At 55.2% G+C, this 27963-nt stretch overlaps 2 protein-coding genes across 30 annotated transcripts; one reads left to right on the top strand and one right to left on the bottom strand.

Annotated features, from left to right (window-relative positions):
* Nucleotides 1-186: 186 nt before the first annotated feature.
* HEMK1 (HemK methyltransferase family member 1) lies at nt 187-16564 on the bottom strand. 21 transcript variants are annotated; one of them, XR_004436472.1, is made up of 13 exons: nt 16466-16564; nt 14514-14915; nt 14045-14136; nt 13636-13729; nt 8810-8944; nt 8423-8487; nt 8121-8170; nt 7110-7215; nt 6112-6207; nt 5822-5935; nt 5557-5670; nt 4709-4776; nt 187-4438 (listed from the first exon to the last, which is right to left on the bottom strand). XR_004436472.1 is itself a non-coding variant. In XM_033208599.1 (11 exons), the coding sequence occupies exons 2-11, from the start codon at nt 14739-14741 to the stop codon at nt 5634-5636; spliced, it is 1017 nt and encodes a 338-aa protein (XP_033064490.1). In that variant the 5' UTR covers nt 14742-14915; nt 16466-16564; the 3' UTR covers nt 1051-5633. The 21 variants fall into 21 exon arrangements, 8 of the variants coding, with proteins under 8 accessions (XP_033064558.1, XP_033064490.1, XP_033064501.1 ...); XR_004436476.1 differs by having other exon boundaries at nt 187-1996; XR_004436463.1 differs by having other exon boundaries at nt 1217-1996; nt 4332-4438; nt 4709-5670.
* CUNH3orf18 (chromosome unknown C3orf18 homolog) lies at nt 12263-27963 on the top strand. 9 transcript variants are annotated; one of them, XM_033208758.1, is made up of 5 exons: nt 12263-12493; nt 20186-20581; nt 24291-24316; nt 24972-25119; nt 26254-27963. In XM_033208758.1, the coding sequence occupies exons 2-5, from the start codon at nt 20348-20350 to the stop codon at nt 26332-26334; spliced, it is 489 nt and encodes a 162-aa protein (XP_033064649.1). In that variant the 5' UTR covers nt 12263-12493; nt 20186-20347; the 3' UTR covers nt 26335-27963. The 9 variants fall into 9 exon arrangements, 7 of the variants coding, with proteins under 7 accessions (XP_033064649.1, XP_033064603.1, XP_033064614.1 ...); XM_033208752.1 differs by lacking the exon at nt 12263-12493 and adding an exon at nt 17468-17753; XM_033208737.1 differs by lacking the exon at nt 12263-12493 and adding an exon at nt 17766-18629.

Raw genomic sequence — 27963 nt, 5'->3', positions numbered from 1 at the left:
ACTCAGGGCTACAGTTGGCCTAATGTGGCTCTTACCTGCCCATAAACCTGGCCCAGAGGGCTTTATGGGCCTGAATCCCTGAGTTTAGTAGCTACAAGGACAGCCATATGAGCACCACCTAATTAACTTAATTAACTAACCACAGGCCCTTGGAAGCAATGGCAGATGAGAGCACCACACTGGGAGTCAGTAGTCAAGTGCTGTGTTACTTCAAGTAAGCCCCATCCCTCTCTGGGAAAAAAAGATCAGGGATTGAACATAAGCCTTGCCAAGACCCACCCCTTCCGGTATAAACAGGCCCTCCTGGCTTCATCCAAAGTGTATCTAGGTGATTTGGGGCCAAGGTGACCCTTGAACCCAGGTGTCCATGCTCTCTGTCCCCTAGCTTCTCAGTTCTGAAACCCAGCATGAGGCCCATGTCTGGCTTCCCAGTAGTTCTCCATATGGCTCCTGGGTTAGGACTGGCCTCAGGAGCCCTAAGCCTTGGCCAGGTGGGATAGTGTCTCCAGAGTCCCTTAGTACCCCTGGAGAGGGAGGTCCTAGTCCCAGCCTGGACAGGGACAGGACTGAGGGCACCAGTTGGCCACTTCAGTTTTAGGGACCAGGAGGTTGAGAACCCCAGGGATAGCCCCATTCCACCATAGGAACAGAATGGTGACACAGCTTTGCTCAGGCCTATGGCTTACATGGAGGGGCCAGGCCCATTTCCTCAAAGTCAGGGGCTGCTGTGCTCATTTCACAGATGCAGTACCTGCAACCCAGAGAGTACAGGACCCCTGCTTATCCTCACACACCCAAGGGGTCCTGGGCCAGTCACATTAACTCCACAGGAAAGCAGGAACAGGCTTGGCCCCAGTCTCTGAGGTCCTCTCTGGACCCAGTCTCTGGAGATGGGTCATGGAGGCCAGCCTTGCACTCTCTCCCCACATCCCAGTACCATTCCTCACCCACTCCCTTCTGGGACCCATGCTGGTCAGTCTTCCAGTCTTCTCACTCTGGGAAAGGGCCACCTCTCTCCAAATATGAGTAAAAAATGGGGAGCCTGGGCAGTTTAGGTCTGAAGGTTGAGGAAGAGTTCACCGGGCCACATCACCTATCTGAAGAGAGGTGGTTAAGGCAATTTATCATGACTCAAAACTCTTCCAGCCTCTGCCCATTTCCACATTGCAATTCCATAGCCACTTCAATCAGTAGGCATGTGTTACAGCAGCACTAATTTGGGCACCACAATCTGTATTCATTTCCCATGGCTGCTGTAACAAATTATCACACATTTAGTGGCTGAAAACAACACAAACCTATGATCTTACTATTCTGGAGGTCAGCAATCTGAAATCAGTTTCACGGGGCTTAACATCAAGGTGTTGGCAGGACTGCATTCTTCTTGAGGCCCCAGGGAAGAAACGGCTGTCTGCATTCCTTGGCTCATGGCTCTTCCTCCAGCAATTGCATCACTCTGACCTCTGCTTCCATTGTTACATACATTTTCTTCCGTCACTCTGACACTCCTGCCTCCTTTACAGAGGCCCTTGTGATTATACTCAGTTTACCTGAAAAATCCAGGATACTCTTTCCATCTCAAGATCCTTAATCACATCTGCAGAGTCCATTTTCCTATGTGAAGGTAATATAGTCACATGTTAAGGATTAGGTAATTAAGACACTGCGATTTTGGGGGGTCACTGTTCAGCCTACCAGAGCAGTGGTAGAGTTGCTTTGACAGTCCCAAATCCAGTTCAGGGGGCTTGTCCAAGGTAGAAAGTCATGAGGGGGAGATCAGGTCTCTGTCCTAGCCAGGACTCTGGCTGGGGGCTGGCTGAAGCCAAGAGCTCCAGGAAACCTGGCGCCTGCTCCTACTGCCGCCAAGGACAGCCAGTTCTCCTGGCACGGCTGTCGCACAGGGATCAGGTGCACTTGAGCATTCGAAGTGGCCACTGCTCAACTTGAATGGCTGCCTGGGTCAGGCAGAAGGCCAGGTCCTCATGGCTTCCTCTCTCTAATGACCAGAATACATGGGCGGCCAGGTCAGATGTGGGCCACATGGGAAGTCCCAGCTCTATTCTAGAAAATGCATGTACCATCAGCTTACCGGTAGACATTTACTGAACTTGGGTATGCCAGATCCACAGGGGGCCCCAGAGATGAGGGGGATAAGAAGGTTTCTGAAGGCATAGTACAGAAGGTCATTGGTGCCAGCAGAGGTATGAGCTAGGGGAGGCAGGAAGAGCACAGAGCAGGTGTCCTAAAGGAAGCAGCATTTGTGTTGGAGCTTGAAGAAGTGGATCGTTTGCACTGCCTGGGCAGAGGGAAGGTGTGTGTTCAGGGCATCAACAGTGCTGCACAAAGGCTGAAGCCCAGGGCAGTAGAGAAAAGAATCCACTAAGAAGGAGCCAATGAAGAGAGAGAAAAAAGAGAGAAAAGAATTGAAGGTGGATAGGGAAAGATATACTGTCCCGCAGAGGTTAAAGGGGTTCCCACCTCAAGCCAGCAGTTCTCAAACCTTGTCAGCAGTGGAACCCTTTGTTCTGATGGCAGCCTACTCAGAGCACTGATGGGGCCTTGGGAGGGCCCCAGGGCTTTTCCCACAGTTGTCCTCCCCCATCTCTTCAGAACTGGATTCCATAAGATACAAGAGAACACACTTAAGTCATGGGGAGCCAGCTAAGTGTTTGGGGCAGGGATTGGGAGCAGCCAATGGCCCAGGGCCCAGGTGGGGGTAAAGGAGCCAAAAAGAGTAGATTTCTTGCATTTACAAGGTTGGAGGCATATTTCAATAAGGCAGCTGGATGAGCCCCATGGAGAAACCCATTGACAATTGGGAAAAGCATCCAACTGTGAGATAAGGCCTCAGTTTCCCCAACTATCAGAAGAGGAGATAGAATACTTTCCCAGAGTACATCAAACAGGGACTCCTACACTCCTGTCTGTGCTCTGGGCTCTGGGCTCTGGCTGAAGGAGGCTGCATGGGCAGTAGGCACATCTCTCAAGACCTCAGGGGCCTGCACAGCCTGGACTCCACCATCAGCTCCATGTCCTCCTCCCATTCTGCCTGCAAGTGCTCCATGACATATGCTGGTGGTGGTGGGGAGGTAGTTCGAGTCTCTGGCTTTGGCCTCAGGAGCAAGGGAGGGGATAGGGCAGGTGAGCCTGGCTTTCCCTGAGCTGGAGCCACTGGCTGCCCTAGCCCGGGCCTCAAGGCACTGGGGCCATAGTGAGGAGGGGCTGAGGGGAGATGTGGGCTGCCAGGCTACCAGCCTGCTGGCTCCATCTCCAGACAACAATGAGGAGTCAAGAGCCCAAGACTGAAACTCCTGCCTACCCTTCTTTCCAGACTGCCTTGTATCCCTGCCTGCCTTATGTTGGTCCTAAGCATCAAATGGACACCTGAGGGCATCAGGTCCTTCCTCCCAGTGTCTGCCCTCTGAGGAAGGCAAGAAAAAATGCCACAATGTGCCAAGTCAGGTACCTTCCATGGGCTCCTCACACGCATCCTATAAAATAAAGCGTTTAGTCACATTTCTCAGTCTTAGAAGCCAAGGCTGAGTGAGGTGAAGTCATCTGCCCAAGGTCACATTGTGGTGAGGGGCAGATTCTGGGATTGAAATCCAGGCTGGTGTGGCTACAACATCAGGGCTCAATGTCCAGGGCCCAATCAAGCCAGTGGCTGCAGGCTTGAGGCCCCACCTGCCAGTCCTCTTGGCTTGGACCTTTTCCTCAGCAGAGTCAAGCTGCACATTTTTCTGGGCAGAAAGTTGTCCCCGAGGGCGGCTCCTGCTTGTCGCCCCAGCTGCCCCAACACTGTCACTCTCCAACACTGCACTCTCTTCTGGTGCAACATCCACAAGCTCGCCAAGGCCCTTCCTCAGGAATAGGCCTGAGGCCAGGAGGGTGAGACCATCAGGGAAGTCAGGACTGGCTGAGGGGTAGGGGATGACAGACTACACTAAGGTCAGGGCAACTGCCCTGAGATGCTGCTGAAGACAGCAAGAGCCAAAGGGCACAGGGAGGAAGACAGAAAGGGCAACACTGGTGAGGACCTTAGCAGGCAAAGGTCTGTGAGCACGGAGGACTCAGGGAGTGGGGGCCTCGCCCTGGTTGTGCACCCCTTTGGCCTCCCGACCCAGGTTCCTTCTGGAGCAGCCTCCTCAAAGGAAGCCAGGGGCAGCTCAGGGTTCATGCAGCTGGGGCTGGGCATGGGGCAGGCCACTGGGGCGCTGGGAACTGCAGCGTGACCTCTGCCAAATGCGTCCTCCAGCCATAGTGCAGGGCGACACTTAGGCTGGTTATGACTCCAGCAATATAGGCTCCCCAAAGGGAGGGATCTAACTGACTATCTCCACTTGGCCACTGTCATGGGACCTCAGGCAGTCCGCACCTTCTCTTATTCTCTCTGCCTGGAGAATGGACATTCAGATGCCAGCATGCACATTCCACTTGGCTAAGAGGAAAGAGGCTGCCACTTGGCATTGGCCTTGGACTCAGAAGAGCCAGCTTCTCACAGGGAAAGGAGCTGCCCAAGGTCCCACTGCAGGACACAGCCTTGGAACTCAGCTCTCCTGGCTGCAGCAGAGGATGCTGCCCATCAGACCATACTGCCAGGCCCTGGGAAGTGCTGGAGTGGCAGGGGCAGTCTAGTGGAATGAGCCAGCCTGGTTTGCCATGTTCCTTAGGACCCACCCTGAAGCAGGCTCACACCACCAGTACTCACCAACCTAGAGATTTCCTGTCACTGTTGATAGGAAGGCTGGATCTGCAGGCCTCCTGGTGGCCATGAGTCTGCACAGACCAGAGCTGGGGTGGAGGCCACAATCCTGTGCCCAGTATCTCAGTTTCTCACTCTCCCCAGTCCCAACCAGGTACACATGTGTTATTTGAAACCCCAGGGGGTCAACTCAGGAGGGATGTTTTAGTTAAAAGCTATGGGGATAAAAAGGAAACACCCCTCACTGGCTCAAGCCTTCCGTTAAATCAATGTGGATGTGCGACCCAGGAACTGTGCAGCAAGGACCTCCAGGCGCTCCCCTCCAGAAAGCAGGCAGTCATCCTTGAGCCGAAATGCAGATGAGCTTCCTGTGCTTGAGCCAGGCTTGGCCAGGGAAGTGTGTACGTATACACCCAGGGCAGTGGAGGACTGATCAGTCCCTGGGAGTGAGCTGCTCTACACCAGGCCCCATGGTATCCAAGGCCAGGAGTGAGGATTCATGTGCCTTCCTCCTCCATGCTGCACCTGCACACCCCTACCAAGCAGGGGACTGACGGCCAGCCCTGCTGGGGCAGAAGGAAACTCTCGCCCCAGCGTTACCTGGGAGTAAGGGGTCAGGGGACCTGCAAGTCATGCACAAATCATTAGGTCACCATTTGTTAGTCTCTCAATACTTTACTGGCCATATCCCCCAATACTCCCACATCTATTTCACCAACACACAGCAACTGCCCTCGGCCACCCTGATGTGATGGAGCCAGACTGAGAACTTGGGTTTACCCAGGTGTCCTAGAAATATCCTAGAAATGCAGAGCATGGGGAAATCACAGAACCTTGGGAAATACCATAAGCACCTGGGTTCTGGAAAGTGCCATCCACCTTCCTCTGGTCAGGCTGGCGCCACAGACAAGGCATTCACAGGGCAGCCACACTATGGCCTAGACCTCTGGATATGCAGGAACCGGGGCCTGAGGAGACAGGGATAGGGGCTGGTTACCACCTGGGCCTCAGGGAATGAGCAGGGAGTGGGAACAGCACACTCTCCTGACAGCCAGGGCTGAGGATGGCCCCAGTGGAAATACTAGCATGCTATAGGGCTAAAGAGGGGTAGGATCTCACCTCCCACAGAAGTCCCTGCGCACAGCCACAAGATTAAGGTACAGTTCAGGCCGGCTCTGAAGCCAGCTGCTGACAAGCTCCGGGTGCCTCGGGTCCACTTCTAAGAAGACACTACTACATGGGGGAGAAACGGGTGGGCTCAGTAGGACAGGTCTGGGGCCTGCCCTTCTGGGCTGCTTGGACTGGCGAGGTGAGGGTCCTGTGCTCATCTCTGCCAGGGCCTGCCCAGTACACATTAGGAGCAGCGGAGGCTGCTGGGGACAGACCTAGGAGACCCATCCCATTCATACCCAGAGTCCTTCAGGAGCTGGGGTGCCAGGGCCAGGATGTGGGTAATGATGTCCATGCCCTCCTCCCCACCGTCCAGGGCCGCAGGGTCTTCATAGCTGAAAGGGAAAGCAGTGGGAGGTGACAGCCTGAGGAAGGGGTATCTGAAACGCATGGAGGGCATGGGCAGGGCCTCCACAAATGGGGCCCTGTGGAACTTACACTCTAGACTGAAGGGCAAATCTGAGGACCCAGAGAAGGGCTCCAAATGGGTGGTAGCTCCTCTTCCCTTCCTCTCATGGGCAGCACCCTGCCAGGCAGCGCCAGGCATGCTTGCTGAATCCCACTGGCTGATGGCCTCTCCTGATGGACTGACTCATGTCAGGGACATGAATGTCTCCCCACAAGGCTGCTCCTCTTCTTGGTTTGGGAGATCTGGGGCTAGCCCTGACCACTCCTGAGAGCCCAGAAAGGGAGAGCCAACACCCCAACCCCATCCAACATGACTGCTGCCCCATCCAGGACTCCTGGGCTGCCCCTGGTTCTCAGCCCCTGTGTAAAAGCAGGATCGCCTGGCGTAAAGCTAGGCTGGGGCCAAGTTTTAGTCCCAGTTTTCCCACTGAGCCCCCATGTGACCATAGACAAGACACCTTCCCTCTCTGGGCCTCAGTATTCTATAAAATGACGTGCCCATCTACAGAGCACCCCCTATGAGTCTTCCACTGTGTTTGATGCTTTCAAGTCATCACTGAGTCCTCCCATGGCCCTGCAGAGGACTACCTCTCTTTTTCCAGAGGCAGGAAACAGGCCCAGAGAGGTTCGGTGGCTGTCCAGTAGTCTTAAGTAGGAAGGCAGATGCTGAATCTAGGTAGGATTGTGGGCTCTCCAGTGCGTCCACGTAACACCACTGCCTGCTTCAGTACCAACTCCCCTGTCCCTCCAGATGGTGTGGTCCTCAAGGGCAGACTAATCCCATTAGGCCTTTCCAGGCCTGGCCTCCCTGGCCCACCCTGCTTAGCACCTGCGGATCTCGGGGGCCAGCTGTTCCATGTCCTGGTGGAAGACGTAGGGAGGGTTGCTGACGACCAGGTCCACAGGGCCCAAGGGCAGGTGTGTCCAGCTCCTTTCTGTAGTCAAAGAAGAGGACACACAGTAGGGACTAACCCATTGGGAGGTAAAGGATGGTAGCTCCCCCTGCCACCATGTCCCTCTTATCACACCACACCTTGGGCCTGCCACGGGATCTGATAAGTCAGACCTGCAAATTAGTGCCCAGGGTCCTCAGCTGACAGCCTGGTGGAGAATGTGCATGCTTTAACATGTCAGCCCTTCATTTCAAGACATAGAATGTCCTTGCCAAAAATCCTCATTACACAAGACTCCGTTCAAGTGCCACTTCCAGGACGTCCTTCCTGATTGCCTAGGCAGGAAAGAGCCTTTCTCTTCTGTAGCTCCACCAGCCTCATAGCCAACATGGACTGAGAGTACATGGAGGGTAGGCCTGGCCTCATCAGCCAATTCCTGATGGCTCTGACTACTGGTTTCACCCTGTGCCGGGTGCTACACCAAGCATATCACACTCCATGGAGGGGGTACACAAGGCTCAAGGATCCCATGGGTAAGGCAATGGAGCCAGAACTGGAGTTGGAGGCCCGGACACACTGTAAAGGCTATGGCTGAGCTGTGCAGTGCCTGGATCGCTTCTTCCCAGGCCAGGCAGGGGGAGAGGGGCACTCTAGTATTTTGGTCCTGAAGGCATTAATTTAAGCTTTTGCTTATCTGTTGCCAACAAACAAGCCCTTAACTCATTAGTTATGAGGAATTCATTGACCTGACCCTGATGGGTCAGGTCGGCCTAGGAGGCAAAAGCAACTTGTCTGTCCTCAGCCAAGACTTTGTTTGAACTGCCATACACATGTGTGGTTGTGTGGCTTTTGGGGAAGCCCTCCCTCCATGTCCGCGGGGTGCCTCATCCACCCAGCAGCACCTGTATCTAGTCTCCCTGTCTTAAGGAACATGCAGGGGAGAGTACCTGAGGTCATGTCAAGGTGGATGATCCAAATCCTGTCCTGCAACCGAAGCCTAGATAGACAGGGGGAAAGGGGTGGGCACGGGGGTAGATCCCTACCCTTCGCTACAAGAATGAGGTCTTGTAGTCAACCTTTCTTGGACCAGCAAGATACTCACTGCCCACTACCCATTCAGAACCCCATGGGACCCATGCCAGGCTACCCCACTGCTTCCTCCTTCTTGGGAGGAGAAATCAGACATTAGTGAGTTTGAAACCTGAAAAGGAGTCAAGATCAGGCCCCAAAGTGCAACTCCCCCACCTACCTCTGAGCGTTCTCATGGGTCAGAGAGATGGCAGCTTCCCCCTTATCCACAGCAATGACTCGGCTCTGTCCCAAGAACAAACAGAGGATATGTGGAAGGCAATGCTGAGAGATGCTGGGAGATACTGGGCCTGGGAGACCCTCCTCCAATCCCCCACCAGAAGAGAAGGGAAATACCCAACAGCCTTTTCTTCTTGGCCAAAATCTAGCCAGATAGATGTGGTAGGCATTAGAGTCTGTGAACCACAGTGGGCTAGGGGCAGCCCTGTCCTCCCTCATCTAGCTGCTTCCCCTCAAGTGCTCCTAGCAGAGGGATGTGGGGGAAGCACTAATGGGAGGGACAGTGAGTGTCATTCGCAGTCTATCCAGAGTGGGTGGAGAGGCTCACCTGAGGGAGCTGGCTCAGCAGGCTGAGGGAGATGGCTCCCGATCCACAGCCTACCTCCAGAATGAGGGGGCTGCCTGGGGATCCCACAGCATAGGACTTCTGAGCCACCTCTTCCAGCACCCACTCAACCAGTTCCTATGAAGCAGAGGGGTCTGTATCAGAGTTGGTGCCTGGGGGTGTTGGTACAGAGGCCTAAGCAGTTACCCCTGTGAACGTAGGAAGGGGAGGTAACCAAACCCAGACTGACCTTCATGTCAGCTGGGCCATGGCCAAGTCACCCTGCCCCGCCACACCTCAGCTTCCCCATCTGTACAACTGAGCCCAGTTGAGGATAGCCCACCTCATGGGGATGTGGTGGGGATTAAATGAGCTAATCTATACCTGTTTCATGTTAAGTATTTAATCAACCCCAGCTAAGCCCTTTACAGACATCCTCCCATTCTTAGCATTTCTTAGCAGAAATGCTAAGGACTGGCTGGGCACAGTGGCTCACGTCTATAATCCCAACACTTTGTGAGACCAAGGTGGGCAGATCACTTGAGTTCGGAGTTTGAGACCAGCCTGGCCAACATGGTGAAACCTCGTCTCTGCTAAAAGTGCGAAAATTTGCCGGGCATGGGCATGGCGGCGGATGTCTCTAGTCCCAGCTACTCGGGAGGCTGAGGCGGGAGAACTGCTTAAGCCCGGAAGGTAGAGGTTGCGGTGGATCAGGATCGTGCCACTGCACTCCAGCCTGGGAGACGGAGCAACACTCCATCTCAAGAAAAAAAAAAGAAAAGGTAAGAACCGTATCTGATAGTTCCTGGCCACTCCCTCTGGCCTGACCCTGCTCCCAGAGCTTTTCCTGTATTAATCTGTTAAATCCTCACAAGTGTCCCATGAGGAAACTGAGGCCCCACCTGAGCCTGGCCTGTGGTTCATGGTGGCCAAGAATCAGGAGCTGGTGTGACAGAGCTGAGCTTGAGAGGCCCCAGGGAGGCTCCTAGGCCAAAGGGACAGGGAATTCCCTCCTTTGGAGAAGATGGGTCATGGGGAAACATGGTCCTGACTAAGGACCTGAGGGCTGTGGCATACACAGGCATAGCTCAACAGGCATGGGTGCAGAGGGAGGTGCCTGACTGCACTGTACCTGCCCTGGCAGCAGGAGGACATTTTCAGACATTGCCACTTTGGAAACAAGAGGGTTTCAAGCCTTGCCTACCCAGCCACTGCCTGCGAGGACTATGCCTGCAAACCAACATAGGGTAGGGGTGAAGGGTGGAAGGCTCCTACCGTCCAATGGCCAAAATGTTTCCCAGAGGGTCAGAAATCCTGGGACCCCAGGTCTCAGGAAAGACTGGCTCAGGGAGCTAGGGATGGTGGGCAGCAAGCGGGTGCTTCCCTGATCTGAAAAGAGGACCACCTTTTCCATAAAGCCTTCCCCAAGCCTGGGCCAGGCTCTACCACGGCTTTTCCCACCCTGAGCCTAAGGTCTAGCCTAAGGATGCGGTATGCCTCTCCCACCAGACTCCATAACGGGAAGACCTGAGGTCCAACTCATCGTAGTGTGTCCCACACTGGCAGGGCTTGGCCCACAGACAGACTTGGCCCACAGACAGACTTGGCTACTTTCTTTCTTTCTTTTTTTTTTTGAGACAGTTTCACTCTTGTTGCCCAGGCTAGAAGGCTGGAGTACAATGGCGCAATCTTGGCTCACGGCAACCTCCGCCTCCCAGTTTCAAGCGATTCGCCTGTCTCAGCCTTCCTGAGTAGCTGGGATTACAGGCATGCAACACCATGCCTGGCTAATTTTGTATTTTTAGTAGAGACAGGGTTTCTCCATGTTGGTCAGGCTGGTCTCGAACTCCCAACCTCAGGTGATCCGCCCGCCTCAGACTCCCAAAGTGCTGGGATTATAGGTGTGAGCCATGGTACCCGACCCTCTTGGCTACTTTCTAAGTGCTGGGCAAGCTCTCTGTGGCACCACCCTCTGCATCTCACACCGCCAGGTCTCCCCAACACCCAATGCCATCAGCCAGGCTCAATGGAGCAGAGGGCTCCAGATCACTCACACCCATTTTCCACATAAGTTCCCCAGTGCTGGGTTCCAAAAAGCATCTCACCCTTCCAGGCCCCCAACCCCAACAACAATGTTCACCCACCCCTGAGGATGGCAAGTCCAAGCCAAGCAGAACTTGGCCAGCAGGTGCAAACCTCCCTGTTCCAAGCCTCTTCTGCACCAAACAAATGATTGCCTGTGGGTGAGGGGGCCCAGCTCCAGCAGGAGAAGGCATATATTCACCAGCTCTCACCAGCCCTGTGCCAGACACTACCGGAGACCACTAGGGTACTTGTGGCAAGCTGGGCCTGCAGGGTTGGGACAGGTACAGAGTGAGCAGTGTAGGGTTGTGGCTGAGAGCCTGTGGTCTCAGTGGTGAGGCCACACGCTGAGAGGTTGGCAGGGTGACCAGGACTTGTCAGGTGTGTGAGCGTCTCTTGGTTTCCTGGCCATAGACCTACTCTGGCTGGGGAATGACCCCTCAGTCAGCCACACTGGCCAGTCACCTCACAGAGATACTCAAAGACCTCAAAGACACACACCACGTATGTGGATGGCCACATTGGGGAGGGTGAGAAGCTGAGAAACTGAGCCCCTGCCACCGCTAGTGGCCTCTTGCTTGCCATAATACTCCAGAGCACAGGAGGCTCATCTTGGCTGTAGGGCCATTTGGGGCAGGGGTAGACAACAGCACAAGAAGTCCAGAAACTTTCTCTTCGCCCAGTGAAGAGCCTCCCTCAGCCTGACGCTGGTGGCTCTTTCAGGGAGACTAAAAGCCAAGCTGGTCACAGGCTCAAGGCACCCCCTCCAGGTGAATATGGAAAGAATCCAAGAACAGGGTGGGGCGCAGGGGCATGCGGGAAGGAGGTGAGGGGCAGGCAGTTGTTGGCTCTGCCTAGAACTGCTGCCCCAGCATGGACTTCATACCCCATCAAGAGGTTGGCCCAAGGCCTCAGCAGAACCTGAGTGCCCAAAAGTACCCTCTATTAGGATGGCATTCCTGGTGGAGCAGACCCAGGGAGGTGGCATTGCCTCCTTCAAGTCAATCACAGACAAAACACTGATCCTCCCACAACCTGTACAGCCTCACAGCAGGCCAGGTGAGAATGGTTCACACCCCCAGCCCTGAGTTTCCTACTGTACTCACTGCCAGGCCAGAAGCTGAACCACCTTCTCACCCCTAGGGAAAATCCAACTCACTTGGGTCACATGCCTCCTGCAAGTTTGCACTTCAGACTCCCCCTTCATCAGACACCATCCTCTGCACCCGTTCTCACCACTCCCTGCCACAGGCCATGTCCTCTTGAGTTCTTGGTAAGGCATCCCCCGATGTGGCTTTACATTGGGGTGAACCTGGTGAGTTCTCAGAAATGTCTGCACAGTGAGGTGAGCACCTGGCCTCCCAATCGCAGCATCTCCCCTCACCCCACCCCTTGCAGTAGAGCTGCTCTCTTGGCCCAGACCAATCTAAGAATCAGGGGCCACGTGGGAGCCAAAGTCCACACTTGATACTCAGAACCCTGGCACATATGGCTGGTGCCAGGTCGGCTCTGAAGGAACTCAAAGGTCACCATGCCCTGACCCTGGGCAGCCGGAGACAGCAAATGATCTCTTTGCTAGAGATCACGTGTTTTTGGGAGCCACAGGTAAGCCTCCCAAGGCCTGCAGGTGGCAGGCCACACCTTGCTCTGGGTCTCCATACTGTGTCCTAGGTCATGCCAATCCCAGATAGGGGAGCCACCACGAGAGGGATGGGGCTCTGACCTGGGAGTCAGGAAGTCCAAGTGCTGCCCTCATGCTCCCTTCCTTGACAGCCCTATGACTTCAGCAAGGCCTCAGATTCCCTACTGTCCCTGCCCTGACACTGGGCAGTGAAGCAAGGACCTGGCCTCCCAACCTCATGACATGGAGGGGAGAGGGATCAGAGAGTTTCTTGGCTAGGGGACAGAAGCTGGGAAAGTGCAGGAAGGGTTTGGGGCCCCTAGCCATGGCAGGGGAATGGGAATCTTTCCCAGAAATGTTTGTGTGCTTGGGTCTTTCTAGAAACATTCCTTCTCAGAAACTGGCGCCGTCTGACTTGCCCACCAGCTCTCACTCAGCTCTACTCCCTGGTCTGCACCCTCTGGGTCCCAGCTCTACCACCTACAAAGTCAGAGGGGAGTCCAAGAAGGGCCATAGAAAGCGTCTCTTCCAGGACCAGGGTGCCTTACTAAGGGATAGCACACTTGCGCCACACATCCCTAGTCCTAGTAATTTGAGGGACAACACAGGTGATTACCAGACCAGTCAGTAGACCAGATTCTCTGGTCTGGAGGCCTAACCCTCTCATCAACTGGGCCCAGAGAGGGCAGTAGGGCAGTGACCTGCCCGAGGTCACACAGCTGATACCAGGTCTCTAGGTGTCCTCCTGGAGCCCTCTCCACTTTCTCCATGCCTCCTGAGAAGCTGCTGGAGGACACTGTTCCCTGTGGGTTGGGTAAGCCATGGGACAGCTCCCAGAGAAACAGCGGAACAGTCTAAGTACTTGGGCAGCACTATTTGAGGCACTCTGGGACATTGCCAGACCTAGAGGCTGGGGTGGTAGCTTGGAACATGACAGTCAAGGGGACCAACAGGAATCACGTCCTCTGGGCTCTGCCAACACAGAGAGCGAGGAGATACGTGTCTAGAAAGGCAATGTCCCTGAAGTCATGGGGCCCCAGTGCCCCCTGGAGGAAGCCTAGGGTAAGACCGGTACCCTGAACTCCACCCTCATCCTGATCCTGCCTTGCCCTGGTGGCACACCTACCTCTGTTTCTGGCCGAGGAATAAACACTGGCGGCACCATCCTCAGGCTGAGCCCCTGAAAGTCCCACTCTCCAAGGACGTACTGCACCGGCATCCTGCAGAGAGAGCAGCCAGGTGGTCATCAGTGACAGAGCCAGGAACAACAGGACCATGCCTGGGTTGAGAGATACCACTTGTGGCCAAAGATATCAGGCAAGACCATGTCTCCAGGGCCTTGGGACTCCTGAGGCAAAGCCTTCCCTCCCTCCCTTCTTCCTATTCACTACCCTGGCCCCACTCTTGCCACCCCTGAACCCTAACACCTCCTTAGTCCTTGGACATTCTCCTCCTCCCTGAACTTGGTGAGGATACGGGAAGCTAGACTGCTGCTCCCCAAACACATCCTTCAGGTCTGATCCATGGGTGCTCACCTCTGCAATCGACGGCTACTCAGCTCCTGGATACACTGTAGTTGCTGAGAGGTCAAGGGCTGGGTCCAAAGTGCTGGCCTCAGGCTCTGAAACTGTCCCCACAGAGAACGTAAGTGGCTGGCTCACTGGGCCCAGAGGCCCCAACCCAGTTGTCTTATGTGGATAATGCCTGCCTAGCACTGGTCTGGAGGCCCAACGCTCTCATCATCTGGGCCCAGAGGGGGCAGCATCCTGCCCAAGGTTACACAGCTAATACCAGGCCTCCAGGTGTCTATCCCAGAACACTTAGGCAGAGATTTATTCATTCATCCAACAAACTGTTACAGTGTGTGCCAGGCGTTAAGACGTTCCTTCAGAAAAATCCCATCAGTCTCAGCTAAGAACTCTTAGTGAACAGAAAACCTGGATATCTCTTCCTGAAGTCCTCCCTCCTCCCTCTTCCTGTCCTTTTGACAACACTGAACTTAACTGTTTTGGCTCCAAGGACATGAGCCACGATGTACTCACTGGATTCCCGGGCCTCAGGGATACCTCTCTTCTCAAAGACCCTAGTCCAGTGGCTGACCAGTTCTGTGGCACTGGATAACCCAGCCAGAGGTGGTTGGGGTTGCCATGAGCTAAAGGCCCAGCCCAGGGTACGTCCCCCTCTCCCTGGGCCAGACAGGAAGGCCCACAGCATTCGGCCCCAAAGCTCCATGTCTCAGGAAAAGGTTCTCCAGAGTGCTTCCAGGTTCCCAAGTCTGCCTTATGATGTCAGCTGCTGAGGTGGGTGCTGAGAGTGGCCCCTGGACCCAGCTGGGTGGAGATGGAAAGGTCACAAGTTCTGGTGCCCCAAAATGGCTCTGGTCCTCAGATATAGTTGGTTGCCACCCTGGGAGTGAGAGGAACCAGGAAAGCAGGTGAGCCTTGTATGACATCCCCCCTTCTACCAATACATTGCCTGAGAATAGTTGTGCTCTTGCTGACACCCCCTTGACTCCATTTAGAGCCTCACCCACCTATCTGATCATTCTTGTCTTGGCCACTTATGTTTTCTTCACATTTTTAGCTGGAATGGGCTGAGCCCATGGCTCAGTCTCTGCTAATAAATGGGTTGGTGGTAGGTTAGGGTACATACTTGGGGATAGGACAGATCTGTGTCTAACCTAGTGTGTGTGATCTTGAGCAAGTCATTATTTCTGAATTTCACTTTCTTAATCCGTAAGATGGGGGAAAATCACACCAAACCTATGGCAAGCAAAGCATTAGACTATGAATATCCAAGGCCTGGGAGGCAGCTCAACACACAGCAGAGACCACATGTTACATGATCTTAACTGATGTTACAAGGGGCAGATGATTGCTTTTGATTGGGAGCTTTGAATCTGACATTTTGTGTGTACTGTCATGGATTTATATGCTGAAAATTTCCTCCTAATTTAACCCATAATCCAGGACATCAGCATAAACCGCCAACTAAAAAATTTACAATTTTATATTTAAAGATGTCACAAGCAATTTAACTGAAGGTTTAAAATCAGCAGTCCCCTTTGCTTCCAGATAAAAGTCCAAACTAGCGTTTATTGAGCACCTGCTAAGTGCCACATCCTCAGATACAAGTAGGGTCCGAGAAGGGAAGCGACTTGCCAAACGTCACTTAGGTAGAAACTGTCCCAGGTAAGCTGGGCGCGGTGGCTCATGCCTGTGTAATTCCAGCACTTTGGGAGGCAGAAGTGGGCGGATCACGAGGTCAGGAGTTCTAGACTATCCTGGCCAGCATAGTGAAACCCCTTCTCTACTAAAGATACAAAAAATTAGCCGGGCGCGGTGGCGGGTGCCTGCAGTCCCAGCTACTCCGGAGGCTGAGGCAGGAGAATGGCGCGAACCTGGGAGGCGGAGCTTGCAGTGAGCCGAGATTGCGCCACTGCACTCCAGCCTGGGCGACAGTGCAAGACTCTGCCTCAAAAAAAAAAAAAAAAAAAAAAAAAAAAAAAAATTTAGCCGGGCATAGTGACGCGCGCCTTAAGTCCCAGCTACTCAGGAGGCTGAGGCAGGAGAATTGCTTGAACCCAGCAGGCAGAGGTTGCAGCGAGCCGAGGTCACGCCACTGCACTCCAGCCTGGGTGCCAGAGAGAGACTCCGTCTCCAAAAAAAAAAAAAAAAAAGGAGAGAGAGAAAAAGAAACTGTCCCAGGCAAGACACGAACCCGAGTTCATCAAACTCCAGAAGCGGCTCTGTGCACCAGTACGCCGTCCCAGGAACCAAGGCCCGAAGTCAGGTGTAAATTCCCTCACAGCTACGTATTGCATTGTTAACGACCCAGACGGGGTCCCCTCCCTCCAACCCTGTTTCCCCATCTGCACTATGGAGAATGGGACCGGCCAGGTCTCCAGGCGGTTGCAGTCGAAACATCCCCTTCCGATCCCCACCTCCCGTGCATACCTGCCTGAGAGGCTACCCACCCTCCCACCAGCCGGAGAAGCTGCCCCGTACTGAACGCCAGGACGTGCGTGGCCCGTCGCGCGCTCCCTTGGATGCCCCGCTTCCGGGGTTGGCGCATTTAAGAAAAGGCTCGGGCGGACGCCGTAGCCCAGCTTCAGGGTTCCCATCGCCTGTGGATTCCTCCCAGGAGACCCCTGCGGATGGGTGGGGAGGCTGTGAATTCCACGCCCTCTACGCCCGCAGGCCTACATGCAGGAAAGTGCGGGGGATGTGTGTGGGGTTGACCCCTGGAGACCCGGACCTGCTGGTCTTCCTTAAAATCACATTAGGGATTTGGCTGCAGCCCAAGGGGATTGCTCCGAGCTGGCTTTTAGGAACCGAGCCTGGTAGGTGTGTGGGCAGAGCCCAGTAGCCTGCCGGAACGGGGGCGTGTCACCAAAGGGCCTGTGTGTTCGAGCGGGGACCAGATGTCCGGGGGCGTGGTCTATCTTAGCCTGGGGGCCGGGTGGAGCTGTGCGAAGGCGGGTTCTAGTGTTGAAGATAGGTCCAACTTTGGGGTCCAGTCCCAGTGTCGTGACCCTACCTAGGTCAGTGGCCGAGCCCACCAGGGGGCCGGCTGAGTGGCGGCCAGACCCCAGGGGCCGCTCTTTTCCTAGTGCGAATCCTGACTCTATTTGGCAACTCATCAAGAGACTTTGTCCAGGTGTTGGGACCCCTCGGGACCTCAGTTGCGCCTTCTATAAAATACACGGCAGCGTCTCCCAAAGTGTGTCTTGTCAACATCCCCCCACCAGAATGTACTAGCTACTTTTTTTTTTTTTTTTTTTTTTAGACGGAGTTTCGCTCTTGTTGCCCAGGGTGAAGTACAATGGCGCGATCTCTGCTCACTGCAACCTCGGACTCCGGGTTCAAGCGATTCTCCAGCCTTAGTCTCCCAATTAGCTGGGATTACAGGCGTGAGCCAACACGACCGGCTAATTCTGTATTTTTAATAGAAACGGGGTTTCACCATGTTGGTCAGGCTGGTCTCGAACTCCTGACCTTAGGAGATCCATCGCCTCGGCCTCTCAAAGTGCTGCGATTACAGGCGTGAGCCACCACGCCAGGCCTTAAACTATTAAACATGCTGTTTCCCTGGCTCCTTCCCATACCAGGAGACACAGGAGCGTTCGCATTTGTACCAGGCTACCCTGTGACCCCATAATCTCCTTTGAAAACCGGCGGATTAAGAGTATCTGAGGGCTCCTTCCCTGAGATGATCATGCTGTGGATGGAAGCTATTGTGAGGGTATATGTAGACTTGCCTGGGTCGGGGTGCCCAATAATAAATCCGCCCCACTCTCAACTTCTCTGGACGAAGATTCCCCATTTCTAGCCGGGGGTTGGAGTCATTTGCCAAGAACCCTCACACCAGAGGACCCATCTGAGTAGAAAGCCAAGGTTCAGGAAGGCAAAAGTAATTTCTTCAAGGTCACAAAGTCAGCCAGAGTTCAGTGCAGGCTCAAGGACTCCCAGTCCACTGCTCTCCCCAAGTCTCCTCTGTACATCCGCGTTTTGGGGGCGTGAGTCTGTCCTGGCACGGGTAGCTGGCAGGGGTCCCGAGGTCTGGCCCGGGAAGGACCTAGCCACGCACGGTCCCCCGCCCAACTTCAGCGGAGGCCACGCGGTCAAGGGTACTCTCTAAAAACTGCAACCAGGCTCCAGGCGTCAGGCTCCAGGATCCCTCTAGGGGTGGAGCCAGACCCGAGCGACAAGCGAACAGTCCAATTCTGGGCGGGCTCTAGGCCCGACAGCCAATCGGGGACCGGGGGCGCGGAGCGTGCAGTGAGGCAAGGCGCTGTAGCTTCGGGGATCCCCCGAGGCTGCTCCGCCCGGCCCCACCCCCGCCGTGGGTCCCGGCGCTACCCACCCTGGCTCACCCACCCTGGCTCACCCACCCTGGCTCACTCACCCTGGCTCAGGCCGGCAGAGCCAGCGCTCGCAGCTGAGGCCGGTGCGCAGTAGTGGGCCTGGCCAGCGGCTCGGAGCTTGCAGGGAGGGTGGACCTCTGGTCGGACCCGCAGCCCCCGACGCCGGGCCTGGGGGTTCCCCCCCGCCCCGGCCTCCTGCCAGTCACTACCACCCCTAGCCTCTCCAACTGAGCTCGGCGCCGGGAGAGGATTAAGTAAGTGCTGAGGTCGCTGCTCCTGTGCAAGAAGGGAGGCATCACAGGGTCGCGGAGGCGGGCATAGGGATTGGGGCAGGGAGGACTGAGAGACCTGGTGGAGAACGGCATGCGGGTTCTCGAAGGTCGCGGTGCCGACCCCTTTTGCCCTGGTTTCCTTCCCTTACCCTTTGGACCCTGAGGCAGGCCTGGAAAGTGGTCAGTAGGGCCCCTTCTCTCCTTTGGGAGGCGATGTAAACAGAGCCCCAGAGTTAAGGGTTTGGCCCAAGGTCACGCCCGGGATCAGTTGCAAAGCCAAGAAAAGAACCCAGGACTTCCTATGTGCCCAGCCTAGCTGGAGGGAGAAGGCAAAGAGGGATGAGCCTTTCTACCCCATAACCCTCTGCCAGCCTTGCCCCTTCCTCAGGGGCCACCAGAGGTGTGTACACACCTCACACACGTACATGCATCTGCACAGGGAGGCACCCCCACTAATGCCCATGAACCAGCACAGAAAGGGACATGTGCACCCATGAGCTAGGTATCCTTCCTCTCCCTAGGCCGCCCCGTCTGCAGCTTGGCTGGGACCTCTTCCCACCCCACCTTAACCAGGGCCCTCTTCACTGGGCAAATCTCTCACCTTCTGCTAACAGAGGAGGAGGGTAAAGGAAGAGAAGGCACCCAAACTGGGAGCTCCATTCCTGCCTCGCCTTTCTTCTTGACCCTAGCAGCCCCTCTATTGTTGGTGGGTGGGGAGTGCAGTCCAATGTCCCCGAGAGCCTGCAGAGAAGCCCGGCCAAACAACCAGAGCCTCTCTCTCCTTCTTGTCTTCTGGTCTTTCCACATCAGCCTCCACCCACACTCCAAGCATAGTCTGGACCACACAGTGGACTGGTTCCAGGGGCTCCCATGGCTCCCCTTTGTGACTGGGTTGGCCATGGGGAGAAAATCTAACATGTAGTGGATTCTTACTGTGGATGGGGGTTGTGCTGAGCTAAGTCTTTCTTTGAGACCTGTTTGTTCTGCCATTTCTGTAACCCCATGACCCTGTAGACTCAGGAAAACGGAGACACAGAGAGGTGGAGTGACTTTCCAGGGATCACTAGTTAAGCGGCTGAGCTAGGTTTCAAAGACAGGCTTGTCTGACTCTTGGGCAAGTGTTTCCCTACAGGAAAGGAAAAAGCTGTGGTATTTTTTCCCCAAGCAGGATGAGGGATGTGGGAGGCAGGGAATGAGGCGGTAGATGTGGGGTGGTGGGGGATATGGGGACACAGGTTGGGGGGAGTTTTTGATCAGGGGAGGGAGACCTTTTCTTTCAAACATCCCTGCTGTCTTTCATATCTTCCAGGTTTGATCACTATGATCATCTTATCCACAGAGGATGCAGGGCTTCATTTTTGTTCCTAAAAACAGGGGTACCATAGATATGTAAAGTATGTGTCCTAATGCCTCCTGAACTTGCCCTCATCCTTGCCCTCAAACCTTTACCTCACCAGTGCTTTCAGAACCTAGAGAGACTTCATCTCACTACTGAGTCCCTGTCCTTAGCCTTATGTTTCTTATTCTTTCCTTTCTAGCACCCAGGAAGGCAGGGGGCTCCCTTTATCCAAGGAGGTGACTGTGCAGGTGACCACCACAGGTGGCAAGAACCACAGGCTGGGGCACTCCGGAGTCAGGAGTGAGTGGGCAGTTTGACTGGCCTCAGGCAGCCTCTCAGCCAGGGCCCTCTCCGCGTCAGCATGAACTCCAGGACCGCATCTGCTAGGGGCTGGTTCAGCAGCCGCCCACCCACCTCTGAGTCTGACCTGGAACCTGCCACAGATGGGCCAGCCTCCGAGACCACTACCCTCAGCCCAGAGGCCACCACTTTTAATGACACCAGCATCCCTGATGCGGCTGGTGGCACGGCCGGCATGGGTACCATGCTTCTGTCCTTTGGGATCATCACGGTGATAGGCCTGGCTGTGGCCATGGTGAGAGCTGGGGTAGGCTGGGGGAGGATAATCAGTGTTTAGATTTATAGAGAACCTGTTCAATCAGAAGACAGTCTGGTTGTTGTTGTTGTTGTTTTTGAGACAGAGTCTTGCCCCGTCATCCAGGCTGGAGTGCAACGGCTCGATCTCGGCTCACTGCAACCTCTACCTCCTGGGCTTAAGCGAGTCTGCTGCCTCAGCCTCCCAAGTAGCTGGGATTACAGATGTGAGCTGCCATGCCTGGCTAACTTTTTGTATTTTTAGTAGAGATGGGGTTTTGTTATGTTGGTCAGGCTGGTCTTGAACTCCTGGCCTCAAGTGATCTGCCCCCGTCAGCCTCCCAAAGTGCTGGGATTATAGGCATGAGCCTCTTCGCCCAGCCAACAATCTATTAATGAGAGTGTGGTCCTCCTCTCTCACAGAGATTTGTCCATTGGGGCCCAGAGACCAGAGACCAGAGAGGCAATGCTTCCAACTGGAAGAAACAGAAAAAGTTCTCGGGAATTACATGGTGTCTTGAGCTGGGTGGTGAGGGCCACATAGTAGTCTGGGAGTTCCAAGTGGAGGGTCCTGATGGGCAAAAGTTTGGAGGCAGACAGGAGGTTCTGTGAGCAGCCAGCAGGACAGTTAGGGCAGTGGGTATGGGGTTGCAATAGGAGAAGAGGCTTAAAGGTGGTTGATGTGGACTGTGGGCAGCAGAGTCTGGGTGAGCTGATCTGTGCCTGGGAGGCTGTTGGCAGTGAACATTCATTTATTCACTTTACTGAGTGTACCTGCCCTGGACCAGGCCTTTGGGACCCAATAGAGGCTAGGAAGACAAGGTCCTGCCCTGTGGTTCTTACAGGAAGCGGGAAACATAAAAACCAAGGGTTCCAAGGGAAGCCTGCAGGGACTGACTTGGGGACTCAAGCAGGAAAGCAGGAGCTTTCCAGGCTGGGTGGTTAGGGACAACTGAGAAGCAAAATTAGAGTTGAGACCTCAAAGTGCAAGCCTGGCCTCCGTGTCAGGAGAAGGGGTGGAGGTGGCAGCCATCAGGAAGGAAGGGGGGCTGGGGAGAGGGCTGCAGGTATCATCCAGCAGTGAGTGTGACGCCTCTTGATCTGGTGTCAGTCCCTAAGGATATGGGCTGTCCCCCTAAGATGATACATGGACACTCAGAATGTCACTGAGGGACCACTGGAGATCGTGCAGGCTGAGACTAGGGAGGATGGGGTGCCCCTGAAGTTCCCCAGTGTGCCTGGCAATGGTAGGATTCTGCCCACTGCCCCTTGCAGGCTCTGATGGCTGGCCTTGGGCTCAGGAGCATGTTGCCCTGACAAGTAGGGCTGTGGATGGTCCATCATGGCCTGGTTGGAGCTGCTGTTAAACCAGGGTTGCCATATGGGCCCCACAGGCTCCAGATTGCTGCCAGGGAGCAACTGCCAGCCAGGAAGCAGGCCCAGGGTGCAGCATAGGCAGAATGAGGCCAGGGCCTGAGAGGTCTCCTGGGTGGGGGTAAGGCAGGATGCCAGTGTTTTCCCTTGGCACCCATGCAGTGGGTAAGCAGATGGAGGCACCCTTAAGGGCAAAATGGGGCCTAGAAACTGCCCTCTTTACTCTCAGTGAAAGGTTTTGTCCTTGGAACTTGAGAACGCTTTCTTACTCTTTGTTCTAGAGGAACATTCAGAAGGCCTGGGTGGATGGCCCGCTTGCCAAAATCAGAGAGGTAGGAAGCTCATAGGACAAAGGCAGCGGAGGGCAGAAGATAGCTCCTGGGGACTGCAGACAGGCCCAGAGGTGCTCACTAAATGCTGCTTCCTCTCCCCGATGCCAGCCTCAAGGAGGGCCGTGGGTACAAGGAGCAAATCTGCACCAGGCTTTCTGCCTTACCCAGGAGGGAAAAGTGCTTGGCACGGGCAGACCAGGATCAGTGGTGGGGGAGGTTCCTGGAGGAGGCGGGGCTGCACCTGCTGGACAGTGAAGGGTAGAGAAGATTTGGAAAGGAAGGTGTGGGGGTGGGTGTTAGCTGAGGAACAGGGGAAAAGGCATGGAAATTGGGTAAAAGTTCTGGCCTTTTCTGTAGATCCTTCTGAATCCCAGGGTCTCAGGGGAGGGAGGTGGGCTTGGGGCAAGGGCTGAGAGGTGGGGACCACAGGGGCTGGGGCTGGGGCTGGATCCACTTGCTCATGGTGGCAGGGGCTGGGCCAGAAGATCCCAGAGTTCCTGTCGCAGCCTACCCACAGGAGAGCGAGGGAGCACCCCTACATGGGACCCTGGACAGGAGGGGAGAATGAGGATCGATACCCCAGTTTCTTTTTAGGTTTTGGGGGGTCCTGCAGGAGGAGCTCTGGGCCAGGCTGGAAACCAAACCAGATTCAAGCTGTGAATGGGCCACAAAGAATGTGGGAGGATTTGGAGCAAACCACAGGGCTGTGCTTTCCCCCAGGCAGAAGTAGTCATGCTCCTGGTAGTCTGAAACTGCCAGTTTAGGGAAGAGCAGGATGATGGCAGAAGTCCCTGGATTCCCTACCCAAGGTGGTCCCCCAGTTGTTACCCGCTTCCTTCCTCTCCTCAGTGCATTGTACAGGGTTTCTTGCTCTGACCTAGAGGTCCTAGATGTTTTCTCAGGCTGCCTAGGCCCTCATCTTTAAGGTTGTACATTGGGGGACCAGACCTCGGGGGTTCCTCTTGCATCAGAGCTTTGGGAGGTTGACCTGGGCTGATGCCTAGGGGCTCCAGTCCCCCACCCCTACCTCCATCCACTGGGAGCCGTCAGCCTCCCGTAGGAACTCCAGAGACCACCAGCTCAGGGCCTTGCCTAGAGCCACTGCTCTACACACTACAGAGTCTGGCCACTGCCTGTCCGTGGTTCTTTTTGTTGTTATAGAGACGGGGTGTCAGTATGTTGCCCAGGCTGGACTCGAACTCCTGGGCTCAAGAGATCCTCCTGCCTCAGACTCTTGAGTAACTGGGACTACAGGCATGCACCACCTTACCTGGTCCCTTTACTTTTTGCCTGCATGTGGCTTTGGGCCTGGGAAGAGTTGAGGGGAGGGTACGTGCTGAAGTCTTCCCTTTCCTCTTCAGCCCTGGGGAGCCACAGGTGGGTGCTGAGTGGCTGGAGCTACAGTTAGTATTGGCAGCTCAGCCAATAGTTGGGGCCCACCGGTCCCCAGGCTGGGCCTAACTGTGTGGGCTCCCAGGCTGGAGGGAGCCTCTGAGTCCCCAAACTCAGCTTGGGCACTGTCTGCAGCTACAATGTCAAAAGGAGGCATGGGGCGGGCACGGGGGCTCACGCCTGCAATCCCAGCACTGTAGGAGGCCAAGGCGGGCTGATCTCGAGGTCAGGAGTTCAAGACCAGCCTGGCCAACATGGTGAAACCCCATCTCTGCTAAAATTACAAAAATTAGCCGGGTGTGGTGGTGCACACCCTCCCAACTACTTGGGAGGCTGAGGCAGGAGAATCACTTGAACCCGGGAGTGGAGGTTGCAGTGAGCTGAGATTGTGCCACTGCACTCCAGCCTGGGTGACAGAGTGAGACTCTGTCTCAAAAAAAAAAAAAAAGAAAAAAAAGGAGGCATGAAGGTGAATGGGGGGTGTATGTGTCATTAGGATGGGGACCCACGGGTCTCTTATTCGTCAGCCTCAGCATGTCCCCATCCAGAAGGGCTGCTGGGTTCCTCAGGGCCTCCTCTCCTTGCCATTTGATGCTGCTCCTTCTCTTGCAGGTTTTGTACATCAGGAAGAAGAAGAGGTAATTCCCCACCCCAACCAAAATCCCAGCCAAATCTCGAGCCCATGGGCAGTGCTGGGCTGGGGTCTGAGGGAAGTGGGTGAAAAGCTGGTCAGGGAGTCAAGGCCTCTTCTGCCCATTCACAGTTGGGGGTGACCACTTTCCTTTGGGGAGGGTTGAGGGCCCCCCTCCCACAAGGATCTCACACATAGGGCAGGCAGGTGTGAGGATTCTAGATAACTGGGTATAACCCTGGGATTGGGGATGGGCAGGGAGGGGGAAGGCTGGGATTACTCCCACCCAACTGCCCACCACCCTTGCCCTGCTACTCTGAGCTGACTGCTACTGGCTCCCCAACCCCACCTGAGACTCAGACGCTGTGGATTACAGCAAGGCCCTAACCTAGGTGATCCCTGTAGGGCCCATAGATGACAGCTACTTGGCCTATGGCATTACCCTGGAGGATAACTGCTGCCTCCCTGGCTACCCATTTAAGGGATTGAGCTGGTACTATAGGTGCAGAAATGTCTGTCATTTGTTCTCATTTCAAGGGAAATCTTAAGGCCCTAAGCATGGTTGTGTGCTATGGCTCAGCTAGTCAGCAGGCAAGGCCTGGAGGGCTGCTGGGAGGGGAAGGGCCTGCCCTGTCCCCAGCAGCCTTTGCCCCCATCCCCAGGCTGGAGAAGCTACGCCACCAGCTCATGCCCATGTACAACTTCGACCCCATGGAGGAACAAGATGAGTTGGAGCAGGAGCTGCTGGAACATGGGCGGGACGCCGCCTCTGTGCAGGCTGCCACTTCTGTGCAGGCCATGCAGGGCAAGGTGGGCACTGACCAGGCTCCCCACCCCGCCTGCAGCGTCCTTTGTCCTCCATCCTCACCCTCTCTCCTTCTCATGCAGCTTTCTAGCACCTGCCTTCTGGTCAGACGGCAGGTATTGGGTACATGGCTTTTGCCAGATTTGTTCAGAAAGTGGTCAGATTGCTCTGGGGCCACACAAAAACTCACAGCACAAGGCCAGGCTGAGGCAGTCCTGGGATCCAGCCTGGCTCTGCCTCATAACCTGCTGATCTTGGGAGACCCACTGGCATCTCTGAGCCTCAGTGTTCTCATCCACAAGTGAAAATCCTAATTCTTACCCTGTGTGCCCCCATATACTGGTTAGGAAAGTAGGAAAGGACTAATGGGGGAGATTGTTGGTAGCTAGGACCCCAGGTTCCTCTGCTTCCTGAGAGTCCGTGGCCCTGAGTGGGTTGTGGATGGGGTCAGACTCTTGGGCAGCAGTACCTCTGAGTAGGCTGGTAGATTCCCAGTGGCTGACAGACCCAGGCATGTGAAGATCCCAGCCAAACTTGCCTCCTGTGTCCAAAGGGATAGGTGCCTGTGTGGCCATCCTGCTGTAGCCACTGGGCTGCCTGACCATTTGCTACCATTCCCCCAAATCCCCATGGGCCAGAGCACCATCAGCAGGCCTGACCTGCCCCTGACTCATCCAGCCTCTTTGCATCTTCTTGGGCTCAGAAAGAATCCAGGCTGGGAGTCTGAAGACCCCTTGGTTTTGCCAAAGGTTCTGCATCACCTGGGTCAGAATATATTGCCCCCTTGGGATATTCAGGAACTCGCACTGACACTTGTTTCCATGTTCCTCCCTGTGCCAGGCCCTGTGCTAGGGCTTGGGGGTACAGAGTCCTGCCCTCTGATCCCCCGCTGGGAAAAGGCAATGCATGTGTAATTAAATCAACACAGTAAGTGCCTCCAAGGTGACAGGGCAAGCTGGGGAGGAGTCATCTGAGCAAGTAGTATTTCTAGGCTGAGCTTGCAGGGAGGGCATTCCAGGCAGAAACCATTGCTGGTGCCAAGCATAAGCAGGCACCAGGAAGTGAGGGTGGAGGTGACCGGGCCAGTGAATGCATGGCCTTGCCCATGGTCTCTGATGCCTCTGCCTGTCTTCCTGCAGACTACTCTGCCCTCCCAGGGCCCACTGCAGAGGCCCAGCCGGCTGGTGTTTACCGATGTGGCCAATGCCATCCATGCGTGAGTGGCCTGGGACAAGCCTGAACTTCTGATAGAGACCCGCCATGGTGCCCACAGAGCTCCCCACTCCCTGATTGTCAAGACCTACTCTGAGGACCTGCCCTGCCAAGACACGAGAGGGCCCTGCCAGGCCCCAGCTATTCTCCAGACCCACCTGCTGACTCTAGGCTCTAAGAGAGGGCCCTGGCCAGGCTGGACTTCTGACCACTGACTTCTCCTGACCTGAGGGCCCTGGCACAAAGGGCATCCCTCATGCTGAGAAGGTCAAGAGCCTCTGCTGGCTTCCTCATCCCCTGTCCAGATTGCTCACATTAGGGTCTGCCCCACTAACGTGGAGGAAATCGGGGGAGATACGGAGTGGGAGGAATTCGGGGAGGAAAGGGGAGGTCTCCCTCTGTTAGGGAAAGACCTGTTTTTTGGAATCTGGAGCCTCCTCTGGGGTGGGGAGAGGAAACCACCCAAGTTATAGGGACAGGGTAGGGCAGCACCTGTTATGGGCCCTGAGAAGCCCAGAGATGGAGCTGAAACTGCCCAGTATGCAAGGATGCCAGGAGAAGGACAGTTTACACCCAGGGTCCATCCATACTACAGAGGGTCCAGGAGGTCTCCCAACCACCCATCCTTGGCAACCAGATGTTACTGGGGCCAAGCTAGGATGGGAGCTAAGGGGGAAGGAAGTAGGGGAACAGAAGTGGAAGGATGCAGCCCCCGCAGACCTGCCAAGAGGCCTCATGTATGTGCATGAGTGTGCCCGTGGGCAGACATGTGCCTGTCCCAGCACAGAGGGCAGGATGAGATTGTCCACATTGGCCCCACCCTCCAATTGGACCTGTACCCCATGGTATGTAGCGGAGCATCAGGGTAGGCTGTCTTCTCTGCCTTCAGTCTTCAGGGACTGCAGGGAAGAGGGAAGCATGCACGGCAGGGTTTCTCTCTCCACTGCATTGCTTCACTAGGCTCACCTGCTTCTGAAAGCGGCTCCCTGTCTTGAGCTCTACTGAGGATCTGGGGTTGGGAGAGGCTGTTGGTCTGAGGGCAGTAATCACAGGCTGCAGGCTAGAGGGGGCAGTTACGACTGCCTGAAATCGAGTGAGGGATTGCACCTCAGAAAAATATCTAAAAAACCTAGTCTATGAATTTCCCACCTCCATCCCATCTATGGGAAGAGCCATTCAGTGTTTAGAGAGTGGGGAGATGGGTCCCTGCACTTGGCCTCTCCATAAGCCTTGGAGGGTCAGGGCTGATGCCAGGGGTCCTGGCAAGGCATTGGGCAGAGACAGACCCCAAGAGCGGGGCATCTTTTTACGCTGGGCATACGTATACACACAAGCGTGCACAGAGGCATGTCCCATGCCCAACCTCTCCACCATCACTGTCCGCCGCTGGTTGGAGGGGATGCAGGGGTAGTGTGTGCAGACCTTCCATTGGGCAAATGCCACGTGTCAGGAGGGAAGGGCCTAGGAAGCCCCCATGAGGAAGGTTCTGGATTTATTCCCTCCTCTAAATGCTATAAATATGTTAGCACTTGAGCCGACTGGAGGCTGCCAGGAATTCAGGATGCATACAGCTGTAATTTAACCCAGAGCAGCTCCATGTGAGAGCATTAAAGATGTAATGAAGATGTTTACATGGA

The sequence above is a fragment of the Trachypithecus francoisi genome, unplaced genomic scaffold (assembly GCF_009764315.1).
Source record: "Trachypithecus francoisi isolate TF-2019V2 unplaced genomic scaffold, Tfra_2.0 Lachesis_group0, whole genome shotgun sequence".
In the NCBI taxonomy this organism is placed as follows: Eukaryota; Metazoa; Chordata; class Mammalia; order Primates; family Cercopithecidae; genus Trachypithecus; species Trachypithecus francoisi.
The sequence above is the reverse complement of the archived record's forward strand: the minus strand, read 5'-3'. Positions and strand labels throughout refer to the sequence as shown.